The 19,596-nt window shown below is 42.4% G+C and overlaps 1 protein-coding gene across 4 annotated transcripts in view; it reads left to right on the top strand.

The window, feature by feature from the left end:
* The window catches only part of GRM3 (glutamate metabotropic receptor 3), a 102,285-nt gene that overhangs the window by 42,622 nt on the left and 40,067 nt on the right, over positions 1-19,596 (top strand). For 3 of the 4 annotated variants that reach the window (XM_020585088.1, XM_019290892.2, XM_020585087.1), the window contains one exon: positions 14,922-15,525. The exons of the other annotated variant lie outside the window; for it this stretch is intronic. In XM_020585088.1, the coding sequence (XP_020440677.1) occupies positions 15,058-15,525 (468 nt within the window). In that variant the 5' untranslated portion in view covers positions 14,922-15,057. The remainder of the gene's footprint in view (positions 1-14,921; positions 15,526-19,596) is intronic. 4 annotated transcript variants of the gene reach the window in all.

The raw sequence follows: 19,596 nt of genomic DNA, 5'->3' as shown, positions 1-19,596 counted from the left end.
CTGCTTGAGGCTCAGTGTACAAATAACTAGGGAGAAAGAAGCTGCTGGCACGAAGAGGGGGAAGGCTTGGAAGAGGAACACAAGGAGGTCGTAACTGGGAACAAGGAGTGGGATACACCTGAGAGCTGGTGAAGGGCTGAACTGAGCAGTAATCAATGAAAGGAACAGTCCACAGACTGAAGAAATGGAACTTTCAGCATTTAAAATGCTATTGTAACAAACAAACTTCCTGCATGCCAACACCCTGACTGCAGTGCCACGTTAACTCACCAAGTTCATGCTGGACTAACTGGGGCATGCTATGAAGATAATAAGAGCATTTATCTGTCATGAATGCAAGCTTATGGATTGATAGATCATTTGATCTGTATGAATGTATTATGGATTTGCTGTTAGCTTTTATCTTTAGCCATGCTGACAGAATCAAAAAACATATTTATTACACTTGGTGGGTTTTAATCGACTTTGCATTTTCCTGTGAGTAGAGTTGGAACACAGATAATCTGCAAAATACACTGACAATCTTCCAGTTTATTCTGGTTTATTCATATTTTTTCCAAAAAAACAGCCAAAGAGCATATCACAGATGTATCCTCCTGTAAAAGCGTTACATAAGATTTGAAGGAGAATAAACTAGCATTAGCCATAGAAGAGAGAAAGATGCAGTGCAAAAAAAGCTTATCCTCTGGGCTTGATGAAGGAAACAGCTCAAAGCTAGCAAATCAATGATCCCAGAATGAAACTGAAACACTGCCCACAGAGAGGATGGATTTGCAAAATGTGAGTTCTCCCTGTTTCATATGGTATTGCTCCTACTCACAGAGGAGGGCTTTTAATGCTAAGGCACAAGGTTTGATACTACCAGGGCATGATAACATCTAAATAATGTGACAGAGGGACCAGTCCTCTGCTATACTGAACATCTGAGAGAATGAAGGGGAGTCCATCTTACCTAGATTTCTTTGTTGTTGATGTCTCATGTGAACTGAGTGATGATATGTGGATTCCATCAATACTGTCAATAGAATGTAGGGTGTGAATCAGCCTAAAATAGAAAGGACCTCGGGGTTCTGGTGCACAACAAGCTGTCCATGAGCTAACAATGTGCCCCAGGAGTCAAGAAGGCCAATGATATCCTGGGATGCATTAGGAAAACCATTGCCAGCACATCCAGGGAGGTGATCCTGCCCTTCTACTCACCCCTAGTGAGGCCACATATACATACTGTGTCCATTCTGGGCTCCTCTGTACAAGTGAGACATGGAGAGGGTCCAGCAGAGGCTACAAAGATGATGGACTGAAGCATCTCTCTTACAAGGACAGCCTGAGGGAGTTGAGCCTGTTCAGCCTTGCAGTAGGACAAGAGGCAGCAGGCAGAAACTGATGCACAAGAAGTTCCACCTGAATGTGAGGAAGAACTGTCCTGTGCAGTGACCATGCACTGGAACAGGTTTCCCAGAGAGGGTGTGGAGTCTCCCTCACTGGAGATAGTCAAGAAGCATCTGGATGCAATCCTGTGTCATGTGCTCTGGGATAACCCTGCTTGAGCAGGGAGCTTGGACCAGATGATCCACTGTGGTCCCTTCTAGCCTGACTGCTTCTGTGATTCTGTGAAATGAGTTGCATGCCAACAACTTTTGGCCATGTTGGCCTCACTGACTAAATGAGAGTCTCAAGAGTCCACTCCAAGCAGAAAATTCCTTTGTCCAGTTCTACAGTCCCTGGTCACTGTCCATGGAGAAAAACAGATACAGTAGTGTGCAATTTATTTCATCCTATTGTAATGTCTAAAGTATATTAGATGAATCACGTTCTGTAACTGACAAGTTCTGGGAATAAAGCTGTGCTATTGGCTTACATAACAACAGGGGAGGTGTAAAAGTTAGAGCCTGGTACACTGCAAGGATAGAGGAGTTCTTGTAGCATGCTCTGATCTTTTGAAGGCTGTTTTTCTAAGGAAATAGGGCTTATGCAATTACATTAACTGCCAATTCCAATAAAGACTGAATGCTAGCCAGTGTCAACAAAATCGTACAAAATACAGACTTTGAAGACATTAATTTCTTACAGGTTTCCTTTTGAGGAAAGGAAGGTGGCTGAATAAAGGAATGAAGAATGAGATTAAAATCCCTTGATAAAGAAAGGCGGAAAAGTGAGCTCAGCCACATAGTAAACACCAAAAAACCCCCCTGCAGGAAACCACAGGCAAAGAGACTTTCCATAGATAGGCTGTATCACTATTGTAACCTATCTTACATCAGCTGGAAACTGCCAGATAATGTATCTGTCTTGGAAAAAATAAAATGCCCTGGTCTTATACTATGTCAGAAAGAAAACACTCAAACCGGAACACGAATGTCACCTGGGGATAACCTGTGTTTGACTGACATCAGTGAAAGCTTGGCTCTGAATTCAGCAAACCCTGATGTCAGGCCTTGCAGACTTGTTTTAGACAGGAAAGCTACAGGTAGGGCACAGTCAAAGCAGTCAGTGGCTTATCTAAACCAGTGAGAATTCCTCTGGTCAGGAGTACTGGCAATCTTTGACACTTTTTTATTGCAAATGAAGATGTCACTTCTACAACCCACTAGGATGTACTAAAATCATGCAGCCTGTGATAAGAGTAGGCTGTTACTCAAGTGTTGTCTTCATTTTATATTGGAGAGATGCCACAGGATTTCCCATTTTAAATATTGTCACCTGCTTTCACAGGCCTCTCCTGTTTTCCATGTATATTTTTTCATTCCTCTGTGGAATAGAAAGAGGCAGAAGATGTTGGCCATGCTGATTTTGCTTTCCTGAGAGAAAGGCAGCTGGGCCTGAGCCATGAAGGGAGGGTATTTCACTGCTTGATGCCAAACTTAATGTGATAGTCCTAAAAAGCACATAAGGTCCTTCAATTTAAAACTCAGGGAACTGAAGTTCTTTCTCTCTGCAAGTTGTCATGTAGCTTAAAGGTCTAGGATGTTGTCAAACCTATCTGCCCTAGAAACTGAATTTCAAAATTTCCCATCAAATTCCTTCACATTTCCATGCTTGTTATCCTTGTGTAATTCCCCTCTTCCCAGGCACTTTCAGTGAGATCCCCAGAACTTGTCCCCAGGCTCAGCAACACCCTGAGCTGCTGCTCAGCTACTGCTGGAGCAGAACCACATCCAAGGCTGCTGTTTGTTTCCTGAATTTTCTCCTTGCTCGAAGATACCTCTGCAGTTCATCACGTGTGATGTAGGGCCCTTTGCCTCCCAGAGCCATGGCACTGGCACGTGGAGTAACACCACAGCCCCGGGAAAAAGAGACAATCTCCAGAGTCAGTTCTTCTCCATCATCTTCCTCTCCATGAAACAAGCCGTGGAACTGGAAGAATATGCCCTTGAGGGGAGTGCAGTCTGGTTCACAATCTGGCATGTACAATTCCTAACCTACTTTTTTTTATGCACCTGGTCTTGTGGTTTCTCAGCTCTCATTTTTCAGTCACTGCTTGACAGGAGAATTTGAGGCAATTATCACAAAATGGCTTTCATTGCATGCCCACTGCCATGTGGATGGCTCTGCCTTCCTGTGGTCAGTAGAAATGCTGGCAGACATGAAGTTTCTCCCTGATCAAAGCCAGAAAGTACAAGCAAAGCAATGAAATCCTCACCTCTGGTTCAGTTTCGTTAACAAATACAACTAGTGACTCTTGGCCAGTTCTTGAATTCTTTAATGGGATTGTTATTCATTCATGCTGGCCTCGGTGAAATTTGGGATACAAGTATTAATCTTAGATTGCAATGAGAACTGTAATAACAAGAGAGCTTGTTATTAGAAGGCACACAGGCCACACAGAAAGAATATCCAGTCCTGATTGTCTCAAAATAAATCAGATCTAACTCCTCCTGGAGTGAGGCAGGAGTACATCCTTACTGTGGACTGTACCTTCCAAGAAATAATAAGCCTCTATGCAAACATCCATGCAAAGCATTTTTAACTCTTCCTTGACCAAAACCCTTTGTCTGCCTCTAGTGAGGAATGAAAGGAGCACAGTTAAGACCTAGGCTCATCCTGCCTAGCTTTGGGTCCCAAAGAAGGAACCTCACTTTAGATGTCTAAAATTAGACATGAACTTTCTCTGAATAGTGTTTGCCAATTTTGTGCTTTTTCCAAAGCAAAGGATCATCGTCACAGAATAACCATAGAATGATTTGTGTTGGAAGAGGCCTTAAAGACCATTTAGTTCCAACCCCCCTAGCAAGCCCCATCCAACCTGGCCTTGAACACTTCTAGCAATGGGGAGTCCACAACTGCTGTGGGCAACCTGCTCCAGTGTCTCTTCACCCTCATGGCGAAGAATTTCTTCTCTAGATCTTTTGTAAATCTACTCCCTCTCATGCCCTTCAAAAAATCCCTCTCCTTGTAGACCTTTCATCTTGGCTTATATAAAATGTGGCCATAAGTAAGAACACAGGACAAAGTTTGCACAGGTTTTAGAAAGACATGGATTCACTAGGAATCATTGAGGTTATTCATGCTTGTCTTTCCTCTACTTTGTCACTATGCCTGAGATTTGGCACCAAAAAGCAGCTCCTTGCAAGGAGAAGTGTCACAGACATGCACTATGCTTTATCCTACAACTCAGCTGGGCCTTCATCTGCCGCCAGATATGCTGATGCAGAGCACTAGCACTGTTCCAGATACTCTAAATAGGGCCTGTGTCTTTCTTTCCCTTCATTAACAAGGAATTCCCTGCTCACACTACCAGGCCATGAATTGTTCTGGCAGAGGTTTTGAGGACCAGGCTGGTTGGACTGCAAATTCAGTTCTGTGGCCGATCAGATGGCTGAAAAGCCATTTACTGTCAGCACAGAAAAGAATAAAGACAAAGCCAGTGTTAGAGAAAGCTGTTTCCTGCACCATGCTGGGCAGAAGGTGACAGACAAGTGGCAAGGTCCCCAGGGTGTCCTGAAGCAATCGGTGAATAGAGCCACAGTGGACCATGAAACCATGCATGGCTTTACCCAGTGTCGCATCTCTTCTTTCATAATTTGTGCTAAATGCCTCTCTAAATTTTGAGTTAAGCTGTTGTTGCCATAGCAATGGCCATTTAGAGTGAGAGAATGCAGTGAATGTGTTGGGGGTGTGAGGTTCTGGCTCTTCTCATAAAAATATATGTCTGCCTGTACATACACTGCTGTGGAGCTGCATGAAAGGAGCCAAGCAAGCAGTTTACATCAGGTCTGAGGGAGGGACAGGTGGTATGGGAAGAAGAGAAGCTTGGTGCAGGTTGGAGTTGTTTGTTCCAGGATGCCTCTGCAAAGAGCTGAGTACTAAACTGAGATGAGCCTGAGTGGTAACTGACATACATTTCATTTCTTAGCAGTAGAAGTCACTCCCTTGGTCAAGACAAGGCATGTCTGTTGCTGCCTTCATGAGATAAATCTTTGCAGAAACAAGAAAAATTTGCTTTCTCTGGTTTATTTTCATTGAAAATAACCCTTGCCGCTAGCTCTTTAACAGGAAATGCTTTTCAGCAATCTACTCCCACTGTTTATACAAGTTTATTTTCCAGGGCACAGGCTGAAAAAAAGTCAATAAATAATGCAGGCATTATATTACCTAATTTTAGATGCACTTCTAAGATTTTTCAACACTCCTAGCACTAGCATTTTTAGTGGTCACAGCAGGAGAGATTCAGAACTTGTAAGGTTTATTCCTCACTTCATGCCACCTCTCTGTGGGGTGAGGAAACTGCTTAAATAGTTACAGCTAGGGCAAGATCCTGCCCACCTCCCTGAGCCTATTTCCCTGAGGATTTTGGCAGAGGTCCATCTTCCTCTGACTAAATTTGGCTTATGTGTGGAGTTAAGCATCACCTTGATCAAGTTCAGGCAGTGTCTGAAGTGTTTTGGGAATTCTCAGCCTGAGAGTGAGATTTAGATACCTGATGAAGAAGAGCAGTCCATTTGTGTCACTGGCTGGGTTTCAAATTCTTTCAAAGTCCCACATTTGACTGATTGTGAGCAGCCTTTTTAAAGTCCATAAATTCATAGCAGGGCATCCAAGTTTCATAATGTAGCCATAAACTTTTGTGACACACCTTGTCCCTCCATGAGCCCAGACAGGGTCATGAATCAGAATTAACATTCCAGGTTCCTGTAAGAATACATGATTTAAGCTTTGAAAACAATCTGGGGCCCAAAAGAAAGACATAAATGTGAGTGGTTTTGAAGTATAGCTCCGTATTTGCCTGTTTCTCAGTAAATAGAAGCCAGCAGCTCCTGCTCCCTATTGGTGACATTACTTGCATCTTAGGACATGCCTAGTGCATGGCAGGTCTGAGAGACCGAGGATGTTGTTCCCACTTCAGGGGTACTTGCTGGTGGAGGTAAGTCAGTCTTGTGCCTTTCTTTGCTGACTGGAAAAGAAAAAGGCAAAGGCAATCTATCAGTCAGAAAACTCCATAGGCTTCAGTAGTTTACTGATTTACAACAGCTGCAAATAAAGTTCTGTAAAATTTTTAGTACAATCCAGTTCCCATAAATAGCTGAGGGCAGCTTTTGTTTCCAACAAACTTCTCAGACTTTTGTGATTAAAACTATAAAGGCAGTAAGCAGAATTCACAATCAATTATGTTTTATTAATGTTTTTTTAATACACGCCACAGCCCAGTAATCATGAAGCTGTTCAACAGTGTTGTTCTAAAATCAGCTAATAGGAGGATGTAATTTGTGGCCGTCTCTGCTCACTTACAAAACACTTGCTCCGTTAATTGTGATTTCACACTCGGCTGAATGCTGCAGCCTGGAGGTAACATTCATGTGATGGAAGAGTTACCCGTCTGGGCTCTGGGGGGAAGGGCGTAGACGGAGGTGGAGGAGGGAAGGATCGTTTCAACAGAGGCTACTGATGTTAAATCTTTAATCTTTTTATGTTCAAAAAAACAAAAAAAGAAAAAAAGAAAAAGAAAACAACTAAACATCAAAAAGCTACAGTCCACTGCTAAACAGTTCTTTCTTTAAAAACCTGAACATTCATTCCATGTTTTGATCCCTTTCTAATGCTTTGTGTTGTTACCAGGAACACGACAAAACAAGGGACCAGTAGGTGAAACCCTGTCTGTAATCAGGCACCTACCTTGACCTCAGATTGTAAATGCTAGGTGAACCAGTCTCCCCAAAGCAAGCACCTACATGTTCATTGGAAATAATTTCATGCCTTTGGGGGGTCCCAGTGTCTTTTTTAGACCAGAATAGGCAGGAGATACTCCTGGAGGAGGTCAAAAGTGCCTAAAATGTTGCGATATGTTACTGAGCAAATTAGGCATATGGAATCTCATCACTGAACCGGCAGTAGTGATGAGACAAGAGTTCAGCCTTCCACAGCCACAGGCAAGGCAGCAGCTCCTGCTCTGAGGTGCTTGCAGTGAATATGTCAGAGGCAGAAATATTGCCTCGATCAGCAAATGGGAAGAGCCATCTTAACTTGGAAAATTTCCAGCTGAGTGTTTGGTACTGCTGTGGCAAACTGGGAGATACAGCTCAGACCAGACAGGGATGGGAGCACCAGCCTGGTAAGGTTTTTATTTGACTTACCACTAAATCAGGGTGGGGAGAAGCAGCCACAGAGGGGACTTTGCCCACTGCTGGTCATCAGCTTTGCTATTTCAGTTTCTCCTATCCTAACCAGTAATGTGGACAGCACCAAGCCAGGTTTGAATGCTGCTATTGGGGTCTAAGCCAGGATTGCATGCCATCAGAGCAGGCTGGGTGGCAGCAGAAGTCACCCCATATACAGACAGAGACAAGAAAGGGTGCACACTCTGCTGCTCTGTGAGTCTGGTGTGACTCTGAGGCTGGCTGTGCTGCCAGCCAGACTGAGCCTCAACACAAACAATAATGACAAAGGACTCTCTGCCCTCCACATATGCAAAGGCTCAGCCATATTTTCTGTATTGCCACAGTGTGAGGAAAACATCTTGGCAGAATGGCAAGATTGAAATCTGGCAGCTCACTCTGGAGTGAGCCCAGAATGCCCAGGCAGAGCACCTCGGCTGGAACACAGATTCACGGGGAGATCCAGCCTCAAGAAAAACCCTGCAGGCATTGCAGAGAGCTGAGAAGTGATTAGGAGCACAAAGCAGCAATGATCTCTGTGTGGGCAGAAAAAAATAGATGCTTAAGAATCAATTAAGAGGGAGAGGTTAAATACGTGTCTAAAGACTAAATGCACAGATACTCCTTAGGGGGCTGTGCTTTGGATGGTGTTAACTTCACTTAGTTAAGCCTCACTTGCATTAAGCACTAAGTTTTAAAGCTTCTCTTAGCTAAATATTTCATCCCAGGACATGACACTGAAAACATCATGGTTTACTTTGAGCAAGACTACTCCACACTTATGCCATCACCTCTCTCACCCAACATTTGACATTGCTGACCTTAGCCTGGTGCTGGTGTTCCCACACCACCTAGCAGGAATAATTGCTGTGACATCCACAGGTCACAGAAGCCAGCTGTTCCTTTGTCCCCGAAGGCTTTATACTCCCATTTTTCCTTTTCCATGTCTTTATGGGACCACACGTGAAGGCTGAGACTAAAGTCAACTACCATACAATCAATAAGCACACAGCACTTGCCTGTTCATTGCAGTCACTGCTGGTGGGCTTTCAGCTGTCACCAATGCCCGGAAGAAATAAGCAGATGGACAAAAAGCAGTAAGATTCAGCTCAATCCAAAGAAGACAGAAGGAAAGATGGTGGGACTTTCATAGGTCTAACCCTGCATTACATCAAGATCATTACACCACAAACTGTCCAGATGGCACAAAGCCTCGGGCTCACAGCTGGACTTCTCAGTGCACTTGGATATACTTATTGTCAGAGCAGGGAGAAACCCTAACGAGTTGGGAGCCTGCCTGGCCTCACCCTGCCTCTGGTGGTCTGCTCATTGTAACTCCCTCTCCTGAGACCGAGCTCACTTTGGAAGGACTGAGCCGGTGCCAAATGCTCTCATGTATTTTAACAAGTAACAAAGACCCATATTTCCACACCATATTAAGGTCCGGTGATCTTCAGGAGCTCCTTGTTCCTCACCAGGCTAAATTAATACATCTAGTTCTAATCTAAAATTTAGTTATCTAATATCTGGAAACTTAAAGAGTAATACGCAAGAGACATCTGTTTTCCTGCCTGATTAATATTTTAATTTTTTTTTCTGAAACAGGATATCATAGATCTCTGAGGAGAGGGCTGGGCATCTGCTGTATGTTGACATTGTAGAAAACATAAAGCATCAGATGTTGATGCTCACACAGTACAAACAGTAACACAGTGTTCTGAATTTCTCTTCTTGTTCTAAAGTAACAGAGTATAAGTTTTTATTTTAGGACTGGTGATTTACTTCTACACTGACATATAATCTCTTGCTTTATATATCTTTATACTGAAATTTCTCGTAAATTTTTAGGGTTTTTCAAGCTCTTTTACAGTATAGTAGGCATGGCATGAACTTGTATGGTTTGTAGCCTCATGCTGCTGGTAATTGCATTAATTAATGTTTTTCCTGTATGGGTTTTCAAAATTAAATGGAATTCACAAAATCACTTACTTGGAAAGCCATTTTTGTCATTTTTCATAAGGAAAGAAAAAAAATCTGAGATACAACAGCAAACAATTGAAATTTAAAGCACTTTGATTAATTTTCAGCAAAATTATATGTCAGCAACTGATTAACATTTCATGAAGGAACTTCTCCATTTCCATAGTAGAAATTTATTTGTTTTCTCCACCTCACCACATTTTCTGCAACTTTTCCTGGGTTTGTTTGTTTCTTTGTTTTCTTTTATGTCCTGATTTAAGCTACCCGATTTCAGCCAGCCAAAATCAGGATGTGAGCAATTTGTGTGCTTGGCACAGGTCTGTCACTGCAAGGTTTGGGTTACTTTACAAATATTTCTCTTCCAGAGGTGACGACGTCTCTAATTATAATTGGCAAGGAGACTCAAGCTTGTCTATCACTTTCTTTCTGATTAAATAACACATGCTATATTTCAGTGTAGTTCTCATCAGGCATTAAGGTCAAGTTCTGCTAGGGCACATATAAATGTGATGAATGTGTTGGATGATCTATGCTACTGTGCAAGTTCTCCATGATCTCTGAGAGAAAGAAATCTTTGCATTCAGCTTCTTGTGTCAGTCTTGAAAGATGCACCAGAATTTTGAGATGAAATTGGAATTGTTTTAGAAATTTGCTTCCCTAAGATGAAATCTGGAGGGCACAGCAAGGGCTTGGGGAAAGATACTTCTCTGATGGGTGACCTTTGAGAAAAATCTATTGATGAAACTATTAGCTTCAGTATTTGTAAAATGCCACAAGAGCACAGGTGTGGTGGGAACCTCCTCTGTGACCTTACACTGAGCATGGTTCTCCTCCAAAGAAAGTTTACAAAGGACAGCAGGTGATACCGAGTTGACATATGGCTCCAGGCACCACAGTAACACATTATAGTTCTGAATAATGCAGTATAAATCCTCAAATGCCAAGGGGGAGCCACCCACAACAAAGCTATACATAATCTTCCCCGGCACCCACGTCAGCTCTTCTTTGTCAGGAAGCTGCATAAAGAGATGAGCCCTGCAAAACACTGTGAAGGGGAACAAATGTGGGAAATTTAGGATATAGTACATGGTAGGGAAGAGAGGAAACCTCTCCAGAGTTTTAGCCCAGTCATGTAGATTGTCCCATTCATTAGTTAATGGTGTTGAAAAATAGCTAGGCAATCTGAAGTGCCTCAGCTCTCAGTAAGGCTTCCCATTCCATCCTTATAACTGGAAAACTAGAAAATGCATGGCTGCTGGGTGCTGGATTGCCAAGCATTGGTACTGGTATGGTGGAGGGCATGAACAAAATTGTCATTGATGTATGAGCAATGAGGTTCAATTTATAAGTCATTTGGCTAAATGAAAGATTCAACTGCAATTCTCTTTGGAGTTTGACACCTATAGAAAAACAGACTGAAAATGCTTAGTCTGATAAGAATTCATCTCTAAACCAACAGCACGAGTAGACCTACTCCATGAGCTGCAGAGAGAAGGCCTGCAGAGGACCAGAGCTGCCATGTGAATATAGCCCTGAAAGACAGATTTAGTTTTGGAGATGATATCAGTGGGATAATGAACACAGAAACCCCAGACATTCTTTCTCATTTTAGTTGCTTTCATAGAAGCAAGGATGTGTCCATCCTTACTAAATAAGCAAACTTACACCAAGAAAGAGTAAATTTGTGCAATCAACTTTTCACAGACAGATAAATAATCCACCAAAACTGATGATTCAGACCTATAGGCAAGTAGATTTTCAATGAGAGCAGCACGGCTGCTATTATACACAAGTGAGTTACTTTCACTAAGGGAAGTGCTGACAGTATCCCCCAAGGGCAGGTGTAGCTTCCCCCTGTGGACTTTTGGTGGTGGAAAGAGAAGGGGCTCTGGAGTGCCAACTGAAGATTTTTCACAAGCTGTGTGTTTCTGGCTAAAGTTCAGATAGAGCAAAGCTGGCAGAAACCCTCTGATGCAGACATGGAAACTTTTCTCCTTCAGCCTGTTTATTTTTCATGTTGATATTTACATTGCTTCTACACCCAGACTCTACTTCTATTTCCACCAGGGATCCAAGGGCTATAGGGCAGGAATGTACATATTTTAAGTACTAACAGTACTAAGTACTAACACCTAGAACAACACAACCCTGCCTGTAGCTGATGTTAAAACTTTAAATATAAACAAAATATAAAAGAACTTCTGCTTGATCAGCACAGACTTCTTTTTGAAATACCCCAGAAACATGCTTTTAGTAGAAGATGGTACTGCAAAAGCCAATTGGAGTGGTCAATATAGTGAAATCACTTCAGGAAGGATATGATCAGTGGTATCTTCACCATGTTTAAGAGGAAGAATATGGGCTGTATCAGCCTGGAATAGGTATGAAATGTTTGTATATATAGTCCTGAGTTACGCAAGCTGCAGAGAAAGCATGTGGGAGGTGCACACCAGAGACAACAGGAGAGGAACTGAGCTGCAAGCCCATCTCTGTGATCTGCTTTAAAATAGTCTTCACCATACCAAGATGTCTGTTCAGTGTCACCATAGTGACACTGCTCACTGACCACCCAAATCTGTCTCACAGCTTCCCTCAGGAGTCCCAGTGCTGAGAAACCCTGGAGGCATCCATCCCTCACAGCCCGGAAGGGAAACCTCCCCTGACAAATCACCCTATGCATTAATGGCTTCACTCCCACCCTCTGCTCAGCATCCCTGGTCCTCAGCAGGACGTTGCAATGCCACTACACAGGCAGCAATGCACAGTCTGATGAAGGAGAAAAGCCCTGTTTGATACCTTAAGCTCTGTTTTTGTTTACTGTCTTCCATTTATGAAGAGAGCATTTGAACACATAAAATAGGATGTTTTTCCTGGGGAGCAGGACTCTGCATCCATGGTGTCTCCCTGCAGTCTCAAAGCCCCTGTGACAAGCTCAAGACTTCACAGGCATTGCCCTGGGGAGGGTAAAACAATTGGCATGAGTGGGTGGCCCCCACCCGTGGACACCCCTTACCAAGCAGTGTGTCCCCAGATAGAGCAGGATTGTGGGGATGAGTCATCTGTGTTCTCCAACCCAAATGGGGTTCCCAGCACCTCCTCCTTTCATATCCCTAGACACCTTCAACAACTTGACCAGTGTTGTCAACACAAAGTGGCAAGGAAGAAACAGCGTAATGGTCATGCCTGTTCCCAACCCTCACTTTCTCTGATCGCCCCGTGACTTCTGCAGGGACTGATCCCTTGCTGTGCCATCACTGATTCCGGTTTCCCTCAGCAGTACCACTTAACAAGCTTAAGTGACAGAACATAGAAATCCTTTGCATTCTTCGCTGGGGAAATCAGTTGTCCATGTGCAGTGTTGAAATAATTTTCAGTACCTTTCTGTCCTTTCTTGCTGATGTATCAGAGACACACAGATTCCTGAGACACGGAGGAGATGCAAGGTGAAAGGCAATGCCATTTACAGAAACCAGCACCTATGAAAGAGTCAGGGAGATGAGAACATCCTCCCTGCTGTTGAGGGAAATCCACTGTAGCTCTAGGTATGTCCCAGGACAGTTTTAAAAAACCTTATAGAGAGCCACATTTTAAAGCCTTTTCTTTGGGTAACTCAGTTGTTCTTGGTCGTGTTGAAGGGCTGTTGAAAGCAGATTGTTTTAATATGACCTTATAAAAGACTCATGTAAAAGCCAGAAGGTTTATGATTAAGGTATCAGAGGAGCACTGGGAAAGATCAAAGTTTGATTCTTGGTTGTGCTGATGACCTTAGCTAAATCACTCAGGAACAAGCTTGGAAGAACTTGTTTAGGAAGTTTTTCAGAATCAGTGCCTCAGTTGGAACCAGGGGGTTCAGGGCACAGTTGACCTTTCCAATGTTTGATAGTGATTGTGAGTGCCGAGCAAATCAAAATCTGAATTTAGAATCTTCTGAGAATTTTATTTCATCTTTCTGTACCTCTTTTTCATCCACATGTAAGACAGGGAAAACTAATATTTTGCCAATGTTGTAAGGACAAATGTTTGCTGAGATACAGTGGCAACAGGAGCAACAGTGGTAAATAAAATGGATGTTGCATTAAAAAATATCCCAAGTCCTGCTTTTGTCCAAACGGTGGATTAGTGATGAAAACAATGGAAGTCAACACAACTGAATTATTAACCACACAGCCATTTATGTGACAAATGTCACCTTTTTGTCTAATAATGATTTCTAATGGGATAGTACCACTATTTTATATGCCCTGTATACACGTGAATAATGTTTGGTAAACTAGAGTACTAAGTCTGATACAGAAAGTACTGCTGAATACATTCAGCATCATTACTTCACTTAACATTACCAGAAAATATATTTTCTGGACCTGTTTAATAAACCACAGGTGATAAACAAACTAGCTTACTTAGAGATCATTTAGGGATGAGGAAGCCTTTTTTCTGTTGACATTTCTGAATGGAAAATTCTGCTGAGACAGTCTGCAGCTCAGACTATTAGGATAGCAGAGAGAGACCTTTAACAGTGAATCTGACCCATTAATGATTTATGAGAGAACAATGTTGGAATAAATATGAATAAAAAGCTATAATTTCATACAATTTGGTACAGCAACATTGAAATTATACTAGGATAAATAACTGCCTTGCAATAAGCATGTTCATTCATTATTCAGTGTTAAATCTTAATTGTTGCTTATTTCAATTTCTTTGTGCTAAGTGTTTCTAAATTATAAATAACCCTGCAACTCTAGTAGTATATACTCTGTTAAGGAAAAGGTAAGTACAGAAATAAATTATTAAAGTGTTCTGTTTAACTATTGCCACATAGTTTATTTCAGGATTGGGAGATCAAGGCAGCCACTTTGATAAATTTGAAGATACATTGACAAGGAGTCTATGGACATTTATGTTTCATAAACAGACTTTGTGTATGTGTATTTATTTACAGAATTGTTACAAGGTGATCTTCACTCGGAGGTTTGATTTCTCTCCTTTTCAGGTCATTGGCAAACTGTCCTGACCTTAGTGAGAGTAAAATCATCTTAAGAACACACATCACTGCTGTGTTCTCCCTTTGATCCGAGCACCAAACTGTGATTAACATTAAAGAAAGTCCAGCTGCAAGCATTTTCATGCCCTGAGCAAGCATGAAACACGAGAGTCCTTCTTGTCATGTCTCTTATTTTCCTCTTTCATGTCTCCCTTACTTATTTATCTCCCTTACTTATTTATCTACTTACCTTAATTTTCTTGGAAAAGAGTCTTGTTTTTCTTAAGGAGGGATGGTTGTGTGATTAAGGCATCTCACATCTTTTTGTCTCCTTTTGCCTTTTCTAATTCTTCCCATCTCTTCTTTAGAGGTCCAGTGGAAAGACTTGTTGGCTTGCTCTTCACTGGCTTGTGGGACAGCACTTCATATCTGGCAATGGATCAGAAGGACTGAAGAGTGCTTTTGCTCCCACCAGTGTTTCTTAGAGCTGCTAAAACAGGACCAATGAAGATGTTCACCAGACTCCAAGTGCTTGCGCTAGCTTTATTTTCCAAAGGAATTTTCCTTTCCCTAAGTGACCACAGCTTTGTCAGGAAGGAAATTAAGATAGAAGGAGACCTGGTCTTAGGAGGCTTATTCCCAATCAAGGAAAAAGGCACTGGGATAGAAGAATGTGGGAGAATCAATGAAGACCGAGGCATCCAGCGCTTGGAGGCCATGCTGTTTGCTATTGATGAAATCAACAAAGACAACTACTTGCTGCCAGGAATTAAGCTTGGAGTTCACATCTTGGACACGTGTTCCAGGGATACATATGCCTTAGAACAGTCTTTGGAGTTTGTCAGGGCATCTTTGACTAAAGTGGATGAAACAGAGTACATGTGCCCTGACGGCTCATATGCCATCCAAGAGAATTTGCCACTGCTCATTGCAGGAGTCATAGGCGGTTCCTACAGCAGCGTCTCCATACAGGTAAGTCACAGCAGCCCCCCCAGGTGAGAGTCGTTCATCTGCAATTCCAGTGAGAGAACCACTGCTTATGTAAGTTTTCCAATAAAGCAAGTCTTAGCTTGGTCACTGTACCCTACGGGTCAATCTGGCGTATGATTTTTACTGAATTCACATTAGTTCGAGTCACTCTTTAAAACACTTGTAGTTCAAACCTCTGGCAGCTGTCCACTTCCTCTAGTTATGGTGTATGCTGAGGGCCTCTGAGGTTTCCAAAAATCTTAGTATTTATTTTGAACTTTGCATTTTATGACACTTCTACAACTCTGAGCGCAGATCTCTGCTTTCACATCAATCATAACTGATACCACCAATGTGTCTGAATATGTGTTCCTGCCATGCTGCGTGTGCATAACATTTTTCATTTTAACACCAGACATTTGAAATAAAAAAATAAATCCTTATCTTACTTCCAGTCACTAGTGGGATTCCCCAAGGCTCAGTATTGGGGTCTGACCTGTTTAATATCAATGACCTGGATCAGGCGATCAAGTGTAGCCTCAGTCAGTTTGCAGATGACACTAAGTTAGGCGAGAGTGCTGATCTGCTGGAGAGTAGGAAGACTCTGCACAGGGATCTGGACAGCCTGAATCAATGGACTGAGGTCAATGGTATGAGGTTCAATAAGGCCAAGTACAGGTCCTGCACTTGGGTCACGACAACCCCCTGCAGTGCAACAGGCTGGAGGAAGAGTGGCTGGAACATGTCCCAGGGGAAGTGGACCTGGAGGTGCTGGTTGACAGTGGCTGAACATGAGCCAGGTGCCCAGATGGTCAAGAAACCAATGGAATCCTGGCTTATATCAGCAATAGTGGGGTCAGCAGGACCAGGGCAGTGACCTCGGTACTGGGCACTGGTGAGGCCACACCTCAAATCCTGTGCCCAGTTCTGGGCCCCTCACTGCAACATTGAGGTGCTGGAGCATGTCCAGAGAAGGGCAATGGAGATGGTGAAGAGTCTACAGAGAAAGTCCTATGAAGGACTCCTCCTGAAGGAGCTGGGGGTGTTTAGCCTGGAGAAGAGGAGGCCATATAGCTACAAATACCTGAAAGGAGGTTGTAGCCAGATGAGGGGAAGCCTCTTCTCCCCAGCAACCAGTGACAGGCTGAGAGAAAATGGCTTTAAGCTGTGCTAAGTGAGGTTCAGGTTGGACATCAAGAGGAATTTCTTCACAGAAAGGGTTGTTAAGTATTGGAATGGACTCCCCAGGAAGGGAGGTGGTGGAGTCATCATCCCTGGACATATTAAAGAAATGACTGGATGTGGCACTCAGTGCTGTGGTCTCGCTGACATGGCTGGGATTGGTCAAAGGTTGGACTCGGTGATCTTGAAGATATTTTCCAACCTAAATGATTCTGTGATTCTGTGATTCTGTGATCCAGTTATTTTGGGTCAAATAAAACAAGCCAGTCCACATGACTCATAATCACAAGTGAGTGGTGTCTTAAGCCCAGACTGACATAGACTAAGCCCTGCATCTCTTATTTCTTCATGGTCAGCTGCAGGTTTCCAAAGGCATCAAGTCTTGACAGTGCAGGAAGTTTTTTCAGAGACTCAATGTAGGATGCTTTTTCAGACTGAGCAGAGGCCTTAATCACTGCACCAGTGTCAACAGCAATAAGAGTTATTTTGTATTGCAGACTATGCTAGCAGTGACAGAAAGTCCACAGAATCTCATTTGCCTGTTTCATAAATAGGCCAAGAGTTCATCCAGTGTTCTTTTCAATCAGAATTACACTGGGGAACTGGTTGCTTCTCTTGTGAAGGCATTAATTCTCATCAGTTGGGAGCATGGTCAGATCCCATAGGACATGCATGAGCACAGAAGAATTTAAAGAAATTACATTTTATCTCTTTTTCTCTTCCAGTGTATAACTCATCTGTGTATTCATAGTAGGGAATATAAGGGCAAATCCTTACCCACACCACAGGAGAATAGTTTCTTCAGAGCAGAACCTCAGCCATTTCTTTAGTAGGAGTGGTTTTGTCCACTGTGGACCAGCTAGCAGAGCAGGAATGTATCCTTCATCAGTTATGTGGGTCTGATCACTTGGAGAACAAAAAGCAAGTAAGTTTCAGGCTGAAAAAGAGACATCTGAAGGGGAAAAATAATAGCTACAGAACCTTGGGCAGCACAAACTGTTAAGGAAATCATTATTCATTGTCTCTTCCAATCAGACAAAAGAGTACATCAAATGAAACCAGCAAATGGTAGGTTGTTGTAGATGCTAAAAGCTAAATGAGTCCCAGAAGTGACTAGAAACAAAAAGAAGCAATTCTGTAAAGTACCTCCTCTGGTTCAGCAGTTCTCAGAGCTACAACTGTCTGAAGGCTGGCAAAATATTTTGAAGCATCATATGACTGCCCTATCCCACTAGTGGAAGGCTGACAGTCTTTTTGCTGTACCTTTGGTTTGTGGTCAGTGTGTTTCTTAGTCCACCCTAAATTCAGGTGTGTCCAAAGGACATGAAGATATGAGGTAGCCTGAAAGACATATCTATAAAAGTGGTTAGAGCAGAGGAAGTGGTACAGGTATTTCACTCCCTCCCAGAAATCCAGAGGGATTCAGGTCACACTTCTAGAGCAGTCTGTGGCCTCTTGCACAGCATCTGTCAGCCTGTCCCTTTGAAGCCAGTCTCTGGTGATCATTGACCTAAGGCTAAATCCGTGTCTGAGGCAGTAGATTGGATGCAGCACACATCGAATATATATAAGAGAGGGTATACAAATGTTTCATATTGCAAAATCTTGGGTTTGGAGCAGCTGTCCAACGGAAATTGGAAGTCCTGATTAGAGACTTTCTCATCCAATACATGTAAAAAATGGCAATATAGCTGTATGCAAATCCATATGTCATCCAATTTGCAAAACGTATGGAGGATGATGAACCAATACTTTTAGTTAATATTATTCTATGATCTTCCCTAGAGTTGTCAATAGTTTTTCAAACATAAGATCTTTCTTAACACAGTTCTTCGGAAAAATAGTTTCACAAATCATTTGACTTGTCATCTAGCATTTTCCAGCTAGAAAAAAGTATTCAGTTGTTTATTTTCTCTTGACATAGATTGTGTTGGCCTTCCTTCAGTCTCTCTTTTCTAGCTTTCCTCTAGATTTCACACCACCTGTAAAAGATGTAATGAAGTCCTAGAAAAGACATAATTAAGCCATTCACTCCTGTTGCCCATCCTGTTAAGATAGCCAGTCACAAGTTCTGTTTCAAAAGAAAATCCCTGTCAAGAATAATAGACATTGCAGACTAAAGCCTGAAATTGTAAGGACTTTGAAGCATTAAAGACAAGCATTTTGGTGCCATGCGAGAAGAGACTACCCAATTTCAGAGTCAGTCACCTGTACAGAGTAGCTCCAGTAACAACTGGAACCATACCAGTGCTGAAAGTCAAAATATTTCACCAGGCATATGTGTGCAAGGCTCAGCACCCCAGTTCCCTGTGTTTTCAAGCAGCATTCAGGGTGCTACATGCTTCCAGATGTAGCCCTGGCAAGCATTTTTCCTTTTCTGAGAGCTGTAAACACCATAAAGTCCACAGTGCAGTTTCTTAGCCTTAAAATAAAACATGCTGAGTTATTCAGACAAAAATTATTTCTGCCTTTTTTTTTTCCCCTCCTGTGAGTTTGTCTTTATATTTCAATATTTTTTCTTCCTCTCCCTTCACCCTCCCTCTCCTGCTTTTTTTGTCTGGACAGCTGTCTGCCAAATCACTTCATGATGCTCCTGCTGTCAGATTTGTATTTCTTTCATTACCCTTCCACTAAGGAAAAAAAGATTTTGCTGGTAAATCAGCAATGAACACCTTCCCCACTGAGTCAGTATATGTGATAGGCACTTTTTGCAGAGACTAAAAACAACAAGAGAATGCAGAATGCTTAATTGTTTTCTGGTCAGACTAGGCTATTATCCTTAATGATGATCTGGATAATTAGTTTTTAGATGTTGTGTTTAAATTAGCAGTGAGCCCAATCTGCACAGCATTTGATCTTTCAAAACTCAAGCCAGGATTCTTAGTCAATGGA

Source organism: Corvus cornix, chromosome 1A, assembly GCF_000738735.6.
Source record: "Corvus cornix cornix isolate S_Up_H32 chromosome 1A, ASM73873v5, whole genome shotgun sequence".
In the NCBI taxonomy this organism is placed as follows: Eukaryota; Metazoa; Chordata; class Aves; order Passeriformes; family Corvidae; genus Corvus; species Corvus cornix.
This window is presented reverse-complemented; position numbering and strand designations above follow the sequence as displayed.